This window comes from Syngnathus acus, chromosome 2, assembly GCF_901709675.1.
Source record: "Syngnathus acus chromosome 2, fSynAcu1.2, whole genome shotgun sequence".
Taxonomy (NCBI): Eukaryota; Metazoa; Chordata; class Actinopteri; order Syngnathiformes; family Syngnathidae; genus Syngnathus; species Syngnathus acus.
In genome coordinates this window covers 1,542,130-1,564,262 of record NC_051088.1, presented here as the reverse complement: position 1 = coordinate 1,564,262, position 22,133 = coordinate 1,542,130, and the positions used below count along the sequence as shown (strand labels likewise).

At 46.0% G+C, this 22,133-nt stretch overlaps 1 protein-coding gene and 1 long non-coding RNA gene across 4 annotated transcripts in view; both read left to right on the top strand.

Annotated features, from left to right (window-relative positions):
- Positions 1-22,133, top strand: part of lama5 (laminin, alpha 5) — a 380,553-nt gene that overhangs the window by 269,907 nt on the left and 88,513 nt on the right. For all 3 annotated transcript variants that reach the window (XM_037245878.1, XM_037245877.1, XM_037245876.1), the window contains one exon: positions 21,934-22,104. In XM_037245878.1, the coding sequence (XP_037101773.1) occupies positions 21,934-22,104 (171 nt within the window). The remainder of the gene's footprint in view (positions 1-21,933; positions 22,105-22,133) is intronic.
- Positions 15,745-18,611, top strand: LOC119119556. Its single transcript, XR_005097349.1, has 3 exons — positions 15,745-16,064; positions 17,881-17,888; positions 18,602-18,611. It is a non-coding gene; the product is annotated as an uncharacterized LOC119119556 (long non-coding RNA).

The window sequence follows — 22,133 nt, the reverse complement described above, 5'->3', positions numbered from 1 at the left end:
AGGCATTCCATACAAGGTCAGAATTCTTGCATTAGGTCATACTGGCATTACCTCATTGGAGAGGAATGCATGACCTCATTGGTATGTATGGAATGCCTGGTATGCATGGCATCCTTGGAATCCATGGAATGCATGACATTCTTGGGATGTGTAAAATGTATGACATCATTGGTATGTGTGGAATGCATAACCTCATCCCACTTCCTCTATGCTTGCTGGGAACCACTGGTTGCCTTGGCAACCTTGCTTAACGCGGTAACCATTGCGCATGACTGTACTCTGCTACCGGATGCAGCTGTTTCCTGTTTTGCTCGTTCTTTCAACCGATTCCACCAATATAGCAAACAACCTCTTGTGTCTCCACACAACTTAATACATTCATGTATACATGGAACAGCAATGTTAAATACATGTTGGATATCGATTAAACATTGCAACATCAATAAAGCATGTTTTCAGAATAGTCAATTTAACAGATAATCCTCATTAGCCATAATAATGGGTTCTTCTAACTTTAACATATATAATGATATTGCTCAAGCTGTTACAGATTAAAATTATGGCAAAGCAAAATCATATTCTAAAGTTGTGTGTTGCTACGTGTTTGAACAGGTCGTGTCCTCCCAATTGCTAACAACTTAATTTATTAGATTTGTTAGTTTACATCAGGTCACCCCTATGTCAAGCTTTAACACCATCTCCTGGTGAAATTTTGGAACTACTACATATTTTAGGATAGCCAATGTGCCTGGGCCAAATCCGATACCCAATTATACACCATCTTGTACCACCATGCCACTTGACAACGTAGAACTGGGCGGTAAACCAATCAGGACTGGACGTAACACGTAGAGGAGTACGTACCTCCGCCGCCATTGGTAAATAAATACTATCGTTTGTGTAAAGTACGTACCTCCGCCGCCATTGATAAATACTACCGTTTGTGCAAATCTGTAAAGTTGTTTTGTGTGGCTTCCGCCACATAGAGACGTACTGAACCGTCGTACTATGTAGACCCGATAAACCAATCAGATGAGGTTTTACGTAGATCGGGGCGGTAAACCAATCAGAGGACTTCACGTAACACGTAGAGTACGTACCTCCGCCGCCATTGATGAATAAATACTATCATCTGTGCAAAGAAAACAGCATTAGGACCCTCTAAAATGGCATAGACAAAGAGACATGCTTACGAGGCACAATTCGAGCTTTCTGGAAAGTCAGGTCCATTGCAGAAGAGCAACATGACAATGACGAGACAATGACGAGATGGAACTTGGCATGTTTAATGGCGAACTTGCCCAATTGTTTAATTTGGATACAGAAGATGAGGACTTGGACGGATTTGCGTATGAATATCGAGTAACAATAATGTGAGTACAGTAGAGCACATGGTTAAACAGTAGAATAAAGTACAACCGAACTCACTGTCTTGCTCCCGTGACATTTTTTTGTTTACTGTAAGTCATGGCATGCATGCGCCCTATGTTTGGATTAAATACAAAATAGACCCCACAGTTGAGTCTGCGCCTTTTAACCCAAAGCGCCTTATGGTGCGGAATATACGGTAACTTACATTTAGTCGCAGGAATGTCATCAAAGCTTTTGTCAGTCTTTACAATATGTTCTACCTTTGAAGTATGTTTCTTTTCATTTAAAACTATTCTGGGAGTCAGCCACTCGAAGGTCTACCCCATCTTTTGCCCCAAAATACCTGGGATGGGCTCCAGCACACCCATGCCTAGGGACAATATCAAGTCCGACTTTGGTAACCATATGCTTGGGAGGGGTTACTAAGCAAGCGGCTTCTACCGTATTTTTCGGACTATAAGTCGCGTTTTTTTTCATAGTTTGGGTGGGGGGGCGACTTATACTCAGGAGCGACTTATATATGTTTTTTTTCACAACTTTTTACTTGATCATTAACACATCACTTACTTACAAGCAGGGCTGTGGACTCGGTCGGATTTTTGCACCGAGTCCGAGTCCGGCCTCTTGACCATGAGTCCGAGTTCGAGTCCGAGTCCGGCTGTCCATTTTTTCTGTTAATTCATGTGACTGCTTAGTCTTTATTCAAGGCTAATTTAGATCAAAATCTAAATAATTACAACAGTTTTGTGATGGCTTTGTCTTTATTAAACATATAAACGAATACAATAAACAGATACTTTCAAGTTTTAATCATTAATTACACCATTATAGCTCAGACATTTATCTAAACACAAATAATTAGTGACGACCCCTTATTTGGAAAGCGAAAAACCCATGTCGTACGGCGTCAGCACTATGTTGTTGTCAATAAAAACATGAAGAACTCACGTTTGCGTCAGTCAATTTTAATTTTTATAAAGGATTATTCTCATTTGATGTCTTTAAATTCATCCGCGTTCTGCCATTGAAGCGGGGTGCATTCAAAGACCAGTCGTACAGACGGAACACTCATTCACTTCACCAAAACGCAACAATATAGGTCATTCCTATCCAAGATGGCGCCGCCCTGCGTGCAGCCTGTTGCAACAGCTCTCCCTTCTCTCCTCCCTTTTTCACTCTTATTTATTATTTCTAGTTTTCTTTCTAAGTTTTTCTCTCTACTAGGGGGAACTTTGTGCAAGCCTGCACATGTTAAACCTAGTTCGGGAGCTTTTTTGGCCGTAGTCCTCCTTTTCTCGTTACTTTTTCAACCGGCACATGGTGGTGCATCCAGTGGAGTCGCCGCGAGTCTCATTGTTTACAGCCGAGACCAGCTGCTTGCCGCACGACCCAGATCCTACTACTTCGCCACGAAACCTAAGGTTCCGGAGGAACTAAGAAGACGGAGGAGAGGCTGTAGAGCAGGGGTGTCAAACTCAATTGCACAGGGGGCCAAAATTCAAAACACACTTCAGGTCGCGGGCCGAACAGAACAAACATTTATTGAACACACTAAAACTAACTTTTAACATAAATATAAATACAAACGGACAGGAATGTTATTCTGGAATAAATAAACTTAAACTTTAAATAACTTAAAATATCTTGATCTCCATAAAAATATATCCAGTTAAAATTATACAAGTTAGAAATTGGAACATGCTGCAAAAAAAAACGCCTGAAAAAATAAATTAAAATGGTGACAGTGCTTGTACTTCAAGTAAACATTAATTAATGTCAGCTTCTTCTTTAACTCTTCTACCTTCTGTATCTTCTGCTCTGCATTCAGGTCTTTCAGATTATCCAGATGTTTTGTTTCATAGTGCCGTCTTAGATTAAACTCTTTCAATACAGCCACATTAGCGCCACAAATGAGACAAACGGGCTTACCGGCAATGTCAGTAAACATATACTCAACCTCCCATCGGTTTTTAAAGGCTCTGTTTTCAGCATCAACTTTTCTCTTCGGCATCATGAGGGGCTAGCTTCGCAATAACTTGCAGCAACAAGCACTTGACCGGATCGCCGCGGAAAAACGCGGAAAAACGCTCCCATAATGCAGTGCTTTCGCTGCAAGGCAGCAAGGCAGCGAAAGCACTGCATTATGGGATCTGTAGTTTATTGTGTTATCATCGCTTCATATCGTCGGGCCATTAGTAACAATAATATAAAATGATCTCGCGGGCCGGATATAATTGCATGCCGGGCCGGATGTGGCCCGCGGGCCTTGAGTTTGACACCTATGCTGTAGAGGATCGGGAAAGAGGAAAAAGCAGCCGTGTTTACCGACCGTTGTAACGGGAAATGTCCGCTCGCTACACGGGAAGATGGATGAACTCGCGGCTCTGACACGATTCTACGGACTATACAGGGACGCGAGTCTGCTGTGTTTTTCCGAATCGTGGCTGACTGACACCATCCCGGACTCCGCTGTTTCTCTACCCGGGTTCAGACTGGAGAGAGCGGATAGGAGTGCAGCTCAGACCGGTAAGACGAGAGGCGGTGGAATCGCGGTTTACATAAATGAAGCGTGGTGCAAGCAGTCCCATGCTTACGTCAGAGAGAAACACTGCTCCGAGGACATCGAGTTTCTGACTTTAAGCATGAGACCTTACTACCTCCCGAGGGAATTTGGACATATTATTCTGGTGTGTGTCTACATTCCCCCGTCTGCAAATGCGGCGCGTGCGCGTGACGTCATTCACAGCGCCGTGTGCAAGCTGCAGACAGACCATCCACGGGCCTTCATTGCTATTACCGGTGATTTCAATCATGCCTCTCTGTCTTCCACGTTGCCCACCTTCACTCAGTACGTGAACTGTGCTACCAGGGACAATAAGATACTGGACCACTTCTATTGCAATGCTGAGGGAGCATTCACAGCCTCTGCCCTCCCCCCACTGGGCCGCTCGGATCACAACCTGGTACTACTCACCTCCCAATACTCACCCAAGGTGAGAAGAGACCCCCCGCAGGTAAAGGTAGTGAGGGTGTGGAGCGAGGAAGCCATTGAACATCTGAGAAGCTGCCTTGAGTCTACCGACTGGGAAGTCTTCTACAGTGATCATGGCGAGGACATCGACGCCCTCACTGACTGCATCACGGATTACATTAATTTTTGCGTTGAGAGCACAATACCTACTAAGAGGGTGCGTTGCTACTCAAATAACCACCCCTGGATGACCCCGCATCTGAAAGCCCTTATCAACAAGAAGTGGTGGGCTTTTAGACGCGGGGACAGAGAGGAGCAGAAGAGGCTGCAGCATCTGCTCCAGAGGTCGATCCGCGAAGCAAAGCGGGAGTACGCCAGGAGGATGGAGGAGGAACTCGCACAGAGGAACGTGCGGGATGTGTGGCGTGGCCTGAGGACTATGTCTGGTTCTGGACGGAGAGCGAGTGGCAGCATTGACGGGGATCAACGCTGGGCGGATGAGCTTAACCAGCACTTCAACCGGTTTGGCCTGTCCCCACTCCCTCTCACCCCCCTGTCTGCTGCCCCCCCCAGCCTCCCACTGCCTGGATACCTGGATCCACCCCCCCGCCTGCCTCGTGGACAATCAACCCACTCCCCCCTGCTTCATGGTCACTTAACACCCTCCTGCCCACCACATGGACAATCACTCATCTCTCTCAATGACTCACCACGGCCTTCAACCTCATTTCAGCCCCCTCCCCTCTCCTTCACTCCTGCTCAGGTGAGGAGAGAGCTGGGGAAGCTGAAACAGAGAAAGGCCCCGGGACCGGATGGCATCTCCCCCAGGCTGCTACGGACATGTGCTGATGATCTCTGCCATGTTCTGTGCCACCTCCTCAACCTGAGCCTCAGCCTGGCGAGGGTGCCCAGCGCATGGAAGACATCCTCCATCGTCCCAGTTCCCAAAACACCGCGTGCCAAGGAACCGGCCCACTTCAGACCCATCGCCCTCACTTCCCACATCATGAAGGTGATGGAACGCCTGGTCCTCAGCCACCTCCGCTCCGTGGTGAGCCCCACTCTGGATCCGCTGCAGTTTGCCTACAAGATCGGCATTGGGGTAGAAGACGCCGTCATCTACCTGCTGCAGCGGACGCTCACCCACCTGGAGTCCGCCGGCAGCGCTGTGAGGGTCATGTTTTTTGACTTCTCCAGTGCCTTCAATACCATCTCGCCGGCCCTGCTACGAGTGAAGATGCTAGACACTGGAGTGGACCATCACCTCACTGACTGGACCATTGACTACCTCACTAACCGGCCCCAGTACGTGCAACTGCATGGCTGCCGATCAGAGGTGGTAGTCTGCAGCACTGGAGCACCTCAGGGCACAGTCCTGTCCCCATTCCTTTTCACACTGTACACCTCGGACTTCACGTATAACACTGATATCTGCTATCTCCAGAAGTTCTCCGATGACTCAGCTATTGTTGGCTGTATGTCTAAGGGGGGCGAGCTGGAGTACCTGTCGGCCATCAGCGCCTTTGTGGACTGGTGTGAGCACAATCACCTGTGCTTGAACACCAGTAAGACGAAGGAGCTGGTGATTGACTTTAGGAGAGGAGCACCTCCCCACTCACCGGTGAACATCCAGGGTCGGGACATTGAGGTCGTGGACAGTTTCAGGTACCTGGGTGTTCACCTCAACAATAAACTGAACTGGACTGATCACATGAACGCCGTTTACAAGAAAGGACAGAGTCGCCTCCACCTCCTGAGGAGACTCAGCTCCTTTGGAGTGAGCAGGCCTCTGCTAAAAACCTTTTATGACTCAGTGGTAGCCTCTGCCATCCTCTACGCTGTGGTCTGTTGGGCTCCGAGCAGCACAGAGAGGGATAGGAAGAGGCTCAACAAACTGGTTAAGAGGGCCAGCTCTGTGGTGGGCTGCCCTCTTGACACTGTTGAGGAGGTGGGCGAGAGGAGGGTGCTAGCCAGGCTAGCATCCATCAGGAACAACCCCTCTCACCCACTGCATCTGACTTTGGAGAACTTGAGCAGCTCCTTCAGTCAGAGACTCAGACTCCCCCCGTGTAAGAAGGAACGATATCGCAGCTCCTTCATCCCCACCGCAATCAGGCTGTACAATGACAACCTGTAAACACATTCTTCTGTGCAATAATTTCCCCGTAACGTGCAATTTTTAACCCCTAATGTGCAATTTAAGCCCAATGTGCAATATTCTCTGCCACACAATGCATAGATCTATTTCACTTCTATAACCCGTGCACTATTTCTCTTTGTTATTAGCATAGCATTCATACACTTCATACACTTTACGACACTTTACCACTATTTTATCTTCTTTTTGTAAATATTCATAGCTCATATTTTTAGTTTTACTACAATTGCTGTTATTTTTCCATATTTTTCTTCTATATTGTATTCTATTTATTATGCCGGAAGACTACGGTCCTGAAGTCTCTTTTTGCACCTTTATCCCCCAACTTGTACCTTCCTGTAAATCGAGCTGTTGTTACATGCAGTTTCTCACACGTGAGATTAATAAAGTTCCTCTTATCTTATCTTATCTTATCTTAATATAATTACGTGAGCTCTTTGCATAAACCTCAATGCAAAGAAACTCCTCTTTTTGGGTACAGGCTACAAGGAGTATATATTACAAAGGAGACTTTATACTTAATTGTGATCATCATTCATCCATCCATCCATTTTATTTTATTACTCAGGTATTTTCAAAGCAAATTAATATTGTTGCATTTATTAATTTGCTTTAACATGACAGCGCAATATAATTAAAAGCTGACACGATAGCAATGTCAAACGTGTTCATTTAAGAAAAAGCCACACACGTTTTGTGATCAAATCTTTCATAACGAGAATGATTTGAGTGAATTGATTTTACAATTTTTATCCCCCCTCCCCACCATCTGTCACTTTGCTTGGGACAAAAGGAGCCTTCAGAACTGAAATTTCTTCTCAATTATTCATTCAAATCAATTCACTCAAATCATTCTCGTTATGAAAGATTTGATCACAAAACGTTTCCGTCTGTACGACTGGTCTTTGAATGCACCCCGCTTCAATGGCAGAACGCGGATGAATTTAAAGACATCAAATGAGAATAATCCTTTATAAAAATTAAAATTGACTGACGCAAACGTGAGTTCTTCATGTTTTTATTGAAAACAACATAGTGTTGACGCCATACGACGCCGTACGACATCGGTTTTTCGCTATAATTCGGTATAATTCGAGGTAGTCCACCCTCACCCAAAGTTAAGGTTTCATGGGAATATTATTGTCATAATTGTCTGGACCATATATGATAATTGTTTAATGGTAGTTATTGATAGATCTTGAAGATGTCAAGTTATAGGTGCATAAGACTATGTTGTTCATGCATATAGCACGTTCATTGTATGAGGGGAAGAGATGTTGTGTATTTTGGGCTAACTCAGTGCTTCTCAATTATTTTCTGTTACGCCCCCCCTAGCAAGAAGAAAACTATTCGCGCCCCCCACTCCCCACCGTGACTATCCATCTCTGCATAACATTTTATCCTTATTAACATTAAAGAAAAAAAGAAAGACATATGGTCAAACTTACAAAGAATAACTTTATCAAATCGTGTTTTAAGTCTGCAACAGAAAAGATTTTAAGTGCATCAATGCCTGAAATTAAGAATAAATAAATCCTTGTTTAAACTGTAAACATGTTTGACCAACTAATTGCACCATTGCAAAATTAAATCAAATCAATAAATAATATTTAATAATTATAATAACTAATAAACTACAAAAACTAAAAAAATAATAACTTATTTATATTCAGTTCAGCAACATTAACTCAGGAGCACATATATATGTCATTGGACAGAGGGATAGTTTTTAGTTTTGCTGCACTGGCGTCGTCCAGCATGACAGAGACCATGTTTAATGCTGCAGGCAGTATTAGCTCCTCTGCTATGGTGTGGGGCTTTTTGCACTGCGCGATTTGGTACGCCACCTTATATGATGCTAACAGCGCTCGATGGTTTACTGAAGTAGCCTTCACAAAACGGGATGACTGTTGGCCATATTCAGCACGTTTTCGCTGAAAAAACTCAAGTGGCTTATCGGCGTGATCGGGGTGTAACGTATTTAAGTGACGCGCAAATTTATTTGGCTTCATGCTGTCCGCTGCGAGCATTTTTAGACACAGCAGACACATCGGTCTTTCCTCTTCTCCAACTGTACTCACAGTGAAGCCAAGCGCTAAATACGCTTCGTCGTATTTCCTCGTCTTAGCTTTCGGCTGACTTTCTTTTGTTTCATTATCTTTGTTTCTCTCCGCTTTTCTTTTCATCCCTGTTAAAAACTTTTTCATGTTGGTGGTTATGTTGAATAACGGAGGCTATAGACGGGACGCAGTCGGAGCTTTCTGTTGACTCAACACTGCTAACCAAGGCAAACCTGTTGTCTTGTAAGTCGTAAAATGTTGCACTGTCGCAAACGTGACAGAAGTAACAATGAGAGCGCCACTGCCGCCTACTGTAGTAAATGCGCAATTACACTTTATTCTAGTACTGCCAAAAAAAAAGCCTGTTCCCCAGGGTCACACGCGCCCCCCCAGGTATTGCACCGCGCCCCACTATTTGAGAAGCACTGGGCTAACTCAAATTCCGTAGTAGAAAAACCCCGGAAGTGGGATGGGCATTCTGTGTTGTTCTGGTACGCCCTGTGAACGCACTGAGTAAGGAATAAAGCAGTTATCATTTACGTCGTTGTCCGACCTATTCTTGCTATCTAAGAACCTGGAAAATAGTAAGGATATAACATATCACGTGTCATTACGACGAGTTTGGTGGAGTTTTTACTGCTTCACCCAACTCCTACCGCGCTGACTGTAACCTGACACTCTCTGGCTGCGTCTTGCCTCTTTTTTTTATTGTCGGACTCGGTGGACTCGGTCAAAATCAGCACCGAGTCCGAGTCCGGCAAAAATGACCGAGTCCGACCGAGTCCGAGTCCCCGAGTCCGAACCGAGTCCACAGCCCTGCTTACAAGTATAGTTGACCACTTCACATGTTATTTTTAGTATAGTTGATCACTTCACATGCTTTGATATCTTTATCTCAAGATATACATATTCAAAACATGAAAAATAGAGAGAAAAAATCAAATAAAGTAATTAACACTTTAAAGCGCCATATCCAAGTCCACTGTATGCACACTTGCTCCATTTTTGCTCCTCTTATATTTATTATGTTATTTGTTTATTTATTATTTATTCATCACTCTTATTTATTCATTGTTTGTGCCTTCTTGTTTTTATTTTTTGTGTTGTTTACTTGTTTGCATATTGTGTACTATGTCTTGTCACCGTGGGATAGTGGGAACGTAATTTTGATCTCTTTGTGTGTCTTGGCATATGAAGAAATTGACAATAAAGCAGACTTTGACTTTGATGAAACAACCAAATGAACAAAACAAAAAACTACAGCTAAAAAAAAAACTTATTTTCAGACGAAACTGGATGAGGGCGCTCTAAATTTCACCGTTGGCCGTGACTCATCAACTGGGAAGGGCTTAACAAAAATGGCACCAAAAAGAAACTCATATTCTGCAAGTTACAAACTTCAAGTTGTAAAATATGCAGCCGAAAACAGTAATCGAGCAGCAGAAAGAAAGTTTGGAGTTAGTGAGAAACTTGTAAGGGATTGGCGAAAAGCTGACGAGGAGTCTGACGTCAGCGACGGAGATGACGAAGGGCCCTGCGTACTACCGGCATCAGTCGCGGCTTTGTTTGAAAGTGACACGGAGGACGAAGAGTTTGAAGGATTTAATGAATAGGAGTGACGCAAAAGGTTTGGAAAAAATTGTTATTTTTGTTATGTTATTTGATATATATTTTATTTCGTGTAGCAACTTCTATATGTTTTTATCGTTACAGTTCATAGTTGTTGGCTCGTTGAACTCTTGTTTTGTTAAATAAAGGGCCGTTTACCAAACCCACGTCTTCCCTTGTACTTTGTTAACGCTACAATATATTTATATACTACATCTGTGGAATAAAAGGAGTCGCAACTGACTCACGAGGCTGACGTCAGCTGCTCACGCGCGGCGTTGTTGACATAAAGGACGAGAAATTTGATCGATGGATTTAATGATTTGGAGTGACACAAATGGTTTGATAATATTGTTGTTTATGTGATAGTTATTTAAAATATAGTTTATATATCGTTGTATGGGCCTGTGGAATAATTTGAACTTCGGCGCGGCACACGGCATTGACAAAGGACGATCGATAAAAGACGAGAAATTTGATCGATGGATTTAATGATTTGGAGTGACACAAATGGTTTAATAATATTGTTGTTTATGTGATAGTTATTTAAAATATAGTTTATATATCGTTGTATGGGCCTGTGGAATAATTCGAACTGCGGCGCGGCACACGGCATTGTTGACAAAGGAGATGATAAAAGACGAGAAATTTGATCGATGGATTTAATGATTTGGAGTGACACAAATGGTTTGATAATATTGTTGTTTATGTGATAGTTATTTAAAATATAGTTTATATATCGTTGTATGGGCCTGTGGAATAATTTGAACTACGGCGCGGCACACGGCATTGTTGACAAAGGACGATCGATGGATTTAATGAATTGGAGTGACACAGGTGGTTTTATAAACGTGTTATTTATGTAATAGTTTTTTTTAAATAACTGAATGTTACGTCAGGCCCGTTCTCAGCTCTTCGTTTGTGTTTATGTCACGTTAGCATACCTATCGTTTAGCCTGTTGTTGCTCGTTCATGACTGTTCTTGGTGTTGGATTTTGTCGAATAAATTGCCCCCCCAAATGCGATTTATACTCCGGAGCGACTTATATATGTTTTTTTTTCACATTTTTGGGCATTTTATGGCTGGTGCGACTTATACTCCGGTGCGACTTATAGTCCGAAAATTACGGTACTTGTACAGTGGTTGCCAGCCATTTTAGAAAAAAGAAGACCCTATTTTGTCATTATTGGAGTTGGCCAGCCTCCAGACCCAGGTGAATGTGGGTTTGTACTGAAGGGACTGGAAGATTGTGGTCCTGGGAGGGGAATGGAGGCTGGTAGCCCAGGGAACACTGAATTTCTGACATACCCAAGGAGGTGTTGGTGAGAGAGTTGTGGGCATATTCCACCCAGGTGAGGTGGGTACTCCCTGAAGCTGGCTGTGAGTGTGTAATGCAGTGCTGCCTCCAGCTGCTGGTTCCATTGGCCATTGGTCTGAGGATGGTAACTAGACGAAAGGCTCAGGCCAATGCCTACTGCCATGCAGAAAATCCTTCAGAGCTGTGAAGTGAACTGGAAACCCCTGTCTGAAAACTATCTGTGGGAAGACATGCCAGACCAACAGATCAGCCATTTCTTTGGCATATGGGAGCTTGTGGATTGCAACAAAGTGGGCACCCTTTGAGAATCTGTCGACAATGGTGAGAATGACGGTGTTACCTTTTGATAGGGGAAGTCCAGTAATGAAATCCAGGGTGATCTGTGAGCATGGGTGCTTGGAAATGGGAAGTCGATGGAGCAAGCCAGAACTGGGTTTTGAGGTTGTTTTGTTTTGAGCACATACCATGCATAACCAGGACGAATGACAGAGTGTCCTCCCCATTGTGGGCCACCATAAGTATTGACGAAGGATCGCCAAATTCCAGGATGGGATTCCAGGGTGGCAGATGAGCTTCGTGGAATTGGCCCACTGTAGGACCTGGGAGCGGACAGAGTCAGGGACAAATAAGCAATACGGAGGGTCTCCACTGGGAATAGGCTGGCCAGTCTGGGCTCCCCTTACCGCCACGTCAATCTCCAGGGTGACAGATGCCATAAAGCAGTGGTCCCCAACCACGGGCTGCGGACCGGTACCGGTCCGTGGGTCACTTGGTACCGGCCCGCCAAGCCGCACAGAAAAAAAAATATATATATATATTTTTTTTTTATTGACGATCAATTAATTGAGGTCAAGATGCTCGTCCCGGTCACGTGACATGTTTCCCCAGTTGAGCCCGCAAAACTAGCAAAAATGAGTAAGAACTTATTTTGAAAAATATAAAAATTTGGCGATTCTCTCCCAATTACATCCGTCGGTGCATCTGTGTCTCTTGACACAGGTTAATTCAGGTCAAGACACTCGCCCCAGTCACTTGACGTCACCCTAGTCAAGCCCGCGAAGCAAGCAAAAATGAGCAAGAAACTTCTTCGGAAAGGGAAAAAAGAAAGGAAAAAAAAGACGGAAGAGGCAACGACTTCTAAGAAAAGTAAAGCTGCATTTAAAAGAAACTTTCAGGAGTCCTACTTAAAATATGGATTAATCGCCACAGGTGACTCTGACGTGCCAAGCCCACTCTGCATAATATGTGGCGACAGGCTAGCTAACGAGGCAATGAAGCCTTCAAAACTGCTTCGGCACATGGAGACCAAGCATCCTGCTTTAAAAGACAAACCTTAACCACTTCGGGTGTCATTGTCTCCGATTACGCCTAGATGGGACCGGCTTGTTTCTGAGAAACAAGCTCAGTGCTCACACTAATTCAACGTAATGGTGAGTTTTATTTTTATGTGGTTTATATGTGTTCTTATGCCAGTCGTATCATTTTATTTCATCGTATTTATATATTTATTATAAATGGATTATCTATTTATATAAATGGATTATTTATTTATATAAAGGCCGGTCCGCGAAAATATTTCTGACACGTAACCGGTCCGTGGCGCAAAAAAGGTTGGGGACCACTGCCATAAAGCACGTGGGAAGTAAGATTAGACCCTGATCTGATTTGGCGCCCTGTGCAGTAAACTGGCAAGACAGGGCATTAGGGTTTTGGGACCCTGAGCGGTAGGACAGAGTGAATGTGACCCGGTCAAAGAACATGCCCCACTTAGCTTGATGGGCGTTCAGCCTTTTGGCAGAGCAGATGTATTTGAGTTTCTTGTGATCAGTCCAAACGATGAAGGGTTACGCCGGTCTTTCCAGAAGGTGTCGCCATTCAAAGCCACTCCAAAGCCACCTTCACGGCCAAGAGTTCCCTGTCCCCAATCCTTTAATTTCGTTCTCCCTGACACAACCTGTGTGAGAAGGCGCATGTGTGGACCTTACCGTCCTCCAAGGACTGCTGGGAGAGAACAGTACCTACTCCCTTCTCAGAGATGGATGCACTTTCTTTGTGGATCTGTGTGGATGATGTCTGGAGCAGAGGTGAACAGGCTTTTGAGGTTGCGAAAAGCAAAATCTGCTGTTTGACTAACAGAAGCGTACCGACGTAGCTGTAAGAGCTGTAAGGGGTGCCACGGCACGACTGTAGTTCCTAATAAAATGCCGGTATTGACAAAGCCACGGCACGACTGTAGTTCCTAATAAAATGCCGGTATTGATAAAGCCACGGCACGACTGTAGTTCCTAATAAAATGCCGGTATTGACAAAGCCGAGGAAGCATTAAAGTTCTTTCCAAGATGAGTGCTGAGGCCATTGGGAGACAGCAGTCAACTAGGCGGGGTCCATCCGGAGCTGGCCTTCAACAATGACATACCCCCAAAAGGTAGTCTTAGCCACATGGAACTCACACTTCTTGGCCTTGTATTTGAGAAGCCTCTGGAGCACCTTGATGTTTATGTTCAGAGCCGGAACTGGATTATTAAGATAAACACAAATTTGCCAATCATATCACATGGAACATCGTTGACCAAGGCCTGGAAGACCGCAGGGGCATTGGTCAAACCAAATGGCATAACCAGATACTCATAATGTCCCCTATGTGTGTTGACGGCAGTCTTCCATTCATCTCCCTCCCAAATCTGGACCAGATGATAGGCCTGATACAAATCCAATTTGGAAAAGATGACAGCACCATGAAGGGGGTTAAAAGCATAATCAATCAGGGACAAGGGACATTTGTCAGTGATTTTGTTGAGACCATGGTAGTCCACACAAGGACGGAAAGGAACGTCTTCTCCTTTTTGTTCACAAAAAATAAACCGGCATCCATCGATGAGGAAGGCCGAATTATACTACCTGCTGCCAAGGATTTTTTAATGTAGGACTCCATGGCCTCCTATTCAGGCCATGTGATGTTACATGTTAGCAGCAGAAGCATGGCCCTGAGGGAGTGGCCCCCTGGGCTGGAGGTGGATTTCACAGCCCAGGGATGAGAATTTTTCGCGGATCCGCGGATTTCCGTGTTTTTTTTCGTCGAAAGTATCATTTTCGTGAATCGTGTAAATCCGTCGAGAAAATGTTGTTTATATATGGAGGGGGGGGTGTAGGGAAACGGGCATCGTTAGCCTCGGCACTCGCGAGCATTCGCCTGCCCTCCGCGACGTTATTTTACGGAAATCGGCTTGCCTCTGTAAACCTAACTAACTGGCAGCACTGATGCGACAACATCCGCCTTATTTTCGGCAGCATTTTGGCGCTACTTTCGTCACATCAGTTCTCCTTGTTAACTTAACTTACGCGGAGAAGTGTTTTTACACTGCCACAATGTGAATTTGCGATTGGGTTTTCATCACTTGTAGACAAGTTATTTAGTTAGATAGATCTATATATATATATATACGAACGTGAACGTGTGAAGTAAGATGGCGGCGCGTGCACACGCAGCGGCCTCTCTCTGTCCCGAACGGTGTTTTGTTTTGTCGTTTAATGTGGGTTTGTCCGCCAGTTTTGTGTGTTCGTCTCGTCGTACCGGGTTGTGCTACAAGTGCGGCGGGCTGGTTCTGCTCGACATCGGCGAAAGCGAGTTTTGTGGCGGTCTGGACTTTGAAGCGGGGACATTAAAGGCGCTCGGTCTGCTCCGTCCTGGAGTGTCGCCGGACTCGCCTGCTATTCCTCCCCCGGTTAGGCGTCCGGGCCTGGCTGGCGGCCAACCCAGCTCGCCCGGCCGTGCCTTCCATTCTTCTGGCGAACGTTCGATCGCTGGACATCAACATGCCTGCTGAGTTCTGCGGACCGGACAGTGCGTAGCTGCTGTGCATCTGGAGCGGATGGCGTGCTATCGGGCGGACCGGGCCATTGTACGAGGGGGAACATCGCGAGGAGGTGGACTGTGCGTCTACATCCGTGACGAATGGTGCCGGGACTCTGTTGTGGGATGCCAGCACTGCTCGCCACTGGCGAAGTTTGTGATCTCCAGGCTGTTGGGGTCCTGAACTCTCTCCCCGTTGTTTTACTTGTGTGTTAATCGTGTACTGTGTCTCGTCACCGTGGGATAGGGGGAACGGTATTTCGGTTTCTTTGTGTGTCTTAGCATGAAGGAATTGACAATAAAGCTGACTCTGACTCTGATAGATATATATATATGTATATGTATATATATATATCATCGCTCCCCCCCCGCAGACCCCTGGCTACTTTTCTGTGTTTTTTCACATTTGCCATTCTCATCCCTGTTTATATATTTGTCATATGTTTTGATTTATATGCTAACTATATCTTTATAATTTATCTTCCACAATTAATTTCCAAAAGATAGGTATTATGAGTGTTCTTTGATAACAAGATATGTGGTTGTAGATATATATTGCAAAAAATTAACAGTTTTCTTTAAAAGGAAAAACTCCAGAATTGATTGTGCCATTTTGATGTATTATATTCACCTTGGTAGCCCACCAAGCAGGAATATTTTTCTAACAAAACTGTTGAAATTGAGTGATGAAATTAATGGTTTTGGAGTTGCTATACTGCCAAAATGTGTCCCCTGGTCCCCTGCAGCACCCCAATGGGGGTATGCGGCTCCCCAATGGGGGCATGCGGCTCCCAGACCCCGGCTACTTTTCACATTTGCCGTTCTCATCCCTGACAGCCGTAAGCTGTGGTAAGTGGCACGATGCTTCCTGAAAACTTGAGAAAGGTCATGATTTTCCGTGGAGACACCAGTGGCTCTCCTAGGGGTGAGTAAGGGTCGCAGGTCAATGCCCATTTCTTCTGCTAGACAACGGTCAATTACGTTCTCATCTGCTCCAGAATCAACAAGAGCTAACACAGGGGATTATTGCAGCAGAGGGAGGCAGAAAGCGTGAAATGGGTGAAAGTGGAGGATTTTGAAACATGACTCACCAATATGTCCACCACTATTGGTGAGTCACCCCTTTTACCGGTCTTATCGGGCAGTCAGAGATGTACCGTAATTTTCGGACTATAAGTCAAGTCGCATCAGCCATAAAATGCCCAAAAAAGTGAAAAAAAACATATATAAGTCGCTCCGGAGTATAAGTCGCATTTTGGGGGGCAATTTATTAGACAAAATCCAACACCAAGAACAGTCATGAACGGGCAACAACAGGCTAAACGATAGGTATGCTAACGTGACATAAACACAAACGAAGAGCTGAGAACGGCCCTGACGTAACATTCAGAGTTATTTAAAAAAAACTATTACATAAATAACACGTTTATAAAACCATCTGTGTCGCTCCAATTCATTAAATCCATCGATCGTCCTTTGTCAACAATGGGTGCGCGCCGCTGACTGCGCTTGCACTTCAAAATATTCCACAGACCCATATAACGATATATAAATTAGAAATCAAATAACTATTATATAAGCAATAATTTTATCAAACCATCTGTGCACTCTAAATCATTAAATCCATCGATCAAATTCCTCGTCCTTTGTCAACAACGCCGCGCGTGAGCCCTGACCTCAGCCTCGTCGTTATTCCACAGATCTAGTATATAACTATATTGTAGCGTTAACAAAGTACAAGGAAAGACGTGGGTTTGGTAAACGGCTCTTTATTTAACAAAACAAACTTCCAGGCGTGTGGCGGCGTGGACTTCCAGCCACGGAGGTGGAAGAGAGATCCATAGAATAGGACCGGGCGTGCGTAAAAGCCATGACCGAGCCCCATCCACCGTCCCCGGACAGTCACCCGGCCGAGCGCCGGCCCTCGATTTCCATCCACGGAGGTGAAAGAGAGCTCGGTAGAGTAGGACCGGGCGTGCGTAAAAGCCATGTCCGAGCCCCATCCACCGTCCCTGGACAGCCACCCGGCCGAGCGCCGGCCCCCGACTTCAATCCACGGAGGTGAAACAGAACTCCGTCGAGTAGGACCGGGCGTGGGTAAAAGCCATAATAGTTTTTCAAACCTTCTGTGTCACTCCAAATCCTTAAATCCTTCAAACTCTTCGGCCGCCGTGTCACTTAGAAACAAAGCCGCTAATGATGCCGGTAGTACGTGGGGCCCTTCGTCATCTTCGTCATCCCGTGATCAATCTTTGTCCTTTATGTAAACAACCGCCGCGCCACACCGCGTCGCCCTGCTGACGTCACTTGAAATTCAAATTACAGTAATCCCTTGCTACATCGCGGTTTGTTTATCGCGGTTTCACTTTTTTTTTTGAAAATGTTTGAAAAAAAACACATAAGTCGCTCCTTATTATAAGTCGCCCCCCCACCCAAACTATGATAAAAACCGGGACTTATAGTCCGAAAATTACGGTAGTACCCACTGTTTCCAAAAAACAAGCACAGGTTAAGGCGACGTCTAAATGTCCGGCATGCCCTAGTTCCATGGGTTCATTGATAGTGACTGGAGGTGGGGCCGGAGTCAAGTCAAGGAAGATGTCAGTCGAATCGGCCAGCGTAGGTTAATTAAAGGCAATGGCATAGAAAAGCGTTTTTAATCGTGTCTTGTATACTTCGACTGAGGTAGCAGCTCTGAAATAATTAGTTTTTGATAAATGAGCGGTTCTTTGTATTTCAGCAGGCTGTCACACCACAGAGTACCCACCCTTCTTGGAGTCCCTGGAGGAAGTGCTGGAGAGCGCTCCTTCTGGGGACTCCATCGTTCTACTGGGTGACTTCAATGCTGACGTGGGCAATGACAGTGAGACCTGGAAGGGCGTGATTGGGAGGAACGGCCCCCCCGATCTGAACCCGAGCGGTGTTCTATTATTGGACTTCTGTGCTCGACACGGATTTTCTATAATGAACACCATGTTCAAACATAAGGGTGTCCATGTGTGCACTTGGCACCAGGACACCCTAGGCCGCAGTTCGATGATCGACTTTGTAGTCGTGTCATCGGATTTGCGGCCGCATGTTTTGGACACTCGGGCGAAGAGAGGGGCGGAGCTGTCAACTGATCACCACCTGGTGGTGGGTTGGCTCCGATGGTGGGGGAAGATGCCGGTCCGACCTGGCAGACCCAAACAATCTGTGAGGGTCTGCTGGGAACGTCTGGCGGAATCCCCTGTCAGGAAGAGCTTCAACTCCCACCTCCGGCAGAGCTTTTCCCACGTCCCGGGGGAGGCGGGGGACATTGAGTCCGAGTGGACCTTGTTCCGCGCCTCCATTGTTGAGGCGGCCGACCGGAGCTGTGGCCGTAAGGTCATTGGTGCCTGTCGTGGCGGCAATCCCTGAACCCGCTGGTGGACACCGGCGGTAAGGGATGCCGTCAAGCTGAAGAAGGAGTCCTATCGGGCCGTTTTGGCCTGCGGGACTCCGGAGGCAGCTGACAGGTACCGGATGGCCAAGCGGAACGCGGCTTCGGCGGTTGCTGAGGCAAAAACCCGGGCGTGGGAGGAGTTTGGCGAGGCTATGGAGAATGACTTCCGGACGGCTTCGAAGAAATTCTGGTCCACCATCCGGCGTCTCAGGAGGGGGAAGCAGTGCAACGTCAACACTGTTTACAGTGGAGATGGCGTGCTGCTGACCTTGACTCGGGACGTCGTGTGTCGCTGGGGAGAATACTTCGAAGACCTCCTCAATTCCACCTACACGCCTTCCATTGTGGAAGCAGGGCCTGGGGACTCTGAGGCGGACTCTCCAATCTCTGGGGTCGAAGTCACTGAGGTAGTTAAAAAACTCCTCGGTGGCAAGGCCCCGGGGGTGGATGAGATCCGCCCGGATTTCTAAAGGGCTCTGGATGTTGTGGGGCTGTCATGGCTGACACGTCTCTACAACATCGCGTGGACATCGGGGACAGTGCCTCTGGATTGGCAGACTGGGGTGGTGGTTCCCCTCTTTAAGAAGTGTTCCAATTACAGGGGAATTACACTCCTCAGCCTCCCTGGTAAGGTCTATTCAGGGGTGCTGGAGAGGAGGGTCCGTCGGGAGGTCGAACCTCGGATTCAGCAGGAACAGTGTGGCTTTCGTCCTGGCCGTGGAACAGTGGACCAGCTCTTCACCCTCAGCAGGATCCTCGAGGGTGCATGGGAGTTCGCTCAACCAGTCCACATGTGTTTTGTGGACTTGGAGAAGGCGTTCGACCGTGTCCCTCGGGAGGTTCTGTGGGGGGTGCTTCGGGAGTACGGGGTACCGAGCCAACTGATAAGGGCGGTTCGGTCCCTGTATCACCGATGCCAGAGTTTGGTCCGCATTTCCGGCAGTAAGTCGGATTCGTTCCCAGTGAGGGTTGGACTCCGCCAAGGCTGCCCTTTGTCACCGATTCTGTTCATAATTTTTATGGACAGAATTTCTAGGCGCAGCCGAGGCATTGAGGGTGTCCGGTTTGGGGACCTCAGCATCGCGTCTCTGCTTTTTGCAGACGACGTGGTGCTGTTGGCTTCTTCAGGCCGTGATCTCCAGCTCTCACTGGAGCGGTTCGCAGCCGAGTGTGAAGCGGTCGGGATGAGGGTCAGCACCTCCAAATCCGAGTCCATGGTCCTCGATCGGAAAAGGGTGGAATGCCCTCTCCAGATCGGGGATGAGATCCTGCCCCAAGTGGAGGAGTTTAAGTACCGTTTTTTTCCGTGTATAATGCGCAAAATTTAACTAATTTATTGTCCTAAAATCTGGGGTGCGCATTATACATGGGTACAAATTTTTTTTAATTTAAAATTTTTTATTTTTTTATATATTTTTTTTCTTTTTTTTTAAGAAAATCATGGTACAACAAAACCAACAACAGGACTGACCGACAATAGTGTGTTTGTACTGTGCTCTGGTCATTTCGTCAAAGAAGGGATAATAGTCCTCTTCTCTTTTTGACTGACAATGAATGTGATAGTTTAATACAATCAGCAAATAACAAAATGCGTATTACAGGTAATATTTTATTTCACAACACTTTGCCTTGTTCCTTTCGTCTCTGCTGTTCACTTCAAACACGCTCCATACGAACGCAATGCTCTCGTATCAGACGCTTGCTCGATCACCTGCTCGTTTGCTGTCACAATGTACCCTACACAAATCCGAAACATTTGTTGCGGCTCCGAGTCACGACGAGGGGCAAGTTTTGGTTTCCAAGGGTGTTTTTATTCCTCTTCAACGTCTCTCCCATACAGAGCCGCCTTTTTCACATGTCTGCACGTCACTTTCCTCTCTTTTCATCTGATCGCGGTGGTGCCTTTACGGGCAGTCGGAGAAATCAACGCCAACAAAAAAAAATACATCCAGCCTAGTTAAGACCATACCAAAGACTATAAAAATGGGACCCATTGCCTCCCTGCGTGTGTGACGATCATTGGGACTTAAAAAAAAAAAAAAAAAAAAAAAAATTGGGTGCGTATTATACATGGGTACAGGCTTTTTTCCAGCATCAACATGCCATTTTTAGGGTGCGTATTATACATGGGGGCGCATTATACACGGAAAAAAACGGTATCTTGGGGTCTTGTTCACGAGTGAGGGGAGGATGGAGCGCGAGATCGACAGGCGGATCGGTGCAGCGTCGGCAGTAATGCGGACTCTGTACCGGTCCGTCGTGGTAAAGAGAGAGCTGAGCCAAAAGGCAAAGTTCTCAATTTACCGGTCGATTTACGCTCCTACCCTCACCTATGGTCACGAGCTATGGGTCGTGACCGAAAGAACGAGATCCCGGATACAAGCGGCCGAAATGAGTTTTCTCCGCAGGATGTCCGGGCTCTCCCTTAGAGATAGGGTGAGAAGTTCGGTCATCCGGGAGAGACTCGGAGTAGAGTCGCTACTCCTCCACGTTGAGAGGAGCCAGATGAGCTGGCTCGGGCATCTCATCAGGATGCCTCCTGGACGCCTCCCTGGGGAGGTGTTCCGGGCATGTCCCACCGGTAGGAGACCCTGGGGACGACCCAGGACGCGCTGGAGAGACTATGTCTCTCAGCTGGCCTGGGAACGCCTTGGGATCCCCCGGGATGAGCTAGATGAAGTGGCTGGGGAGAGGGAAGTCTGGGAGTCCCTCCTGAAGCTGCTGCCCCCGCGACCCGACCCCGGATAAGCGGAAGAAGATGGATGGATGGATGGATGGATGGATGTTTTTTTCTTTTTTTTTTTTTTTGCCATTCAATATGTAGCACTAATGAGGCGAGTTTTTAATGGGTAACTTATATTGAGTGTTTCAGTGTGTGTTGTTGAAGATTTTATTTTTTCATTTTTAACACCCTGGTGCATTGCTTTCAAGGTCAATTATATCCTAATTTTATTAGCAGAACGAATTATCCTGCACGAGAGGGCTCAACTGTTAAAAACAACAAAAGAAAAGTAATTTTTTTGTCACCTAGTTTATTCAGTGAGTGTTTCCGTACCCGATGTTGGCTGTATTATGAGAGATAACCAAACCAATTGACCAGTTGATGACCCTGTACTGTCATAAACTACTGGAAGATCCCCTCTGATACTATTGTGGTTGTCAATCCTTGCAGACATCATAGAAATGGCAAATTGGTCGCTAAACAACACGGAAATAGATCAGGACAAAGGCGAGCAGGAGCAGAAGATAGAGGAGGTGGAGGTCATTTTGGACAAGATGAGTAGCAGAAGCTGCACTGGACAGAAGAAAATGGCCGATCAGGAGAAGATGGAGGCGGAAAAGCGTAAGTTTCGTAAAATTCGTGAATTTCGT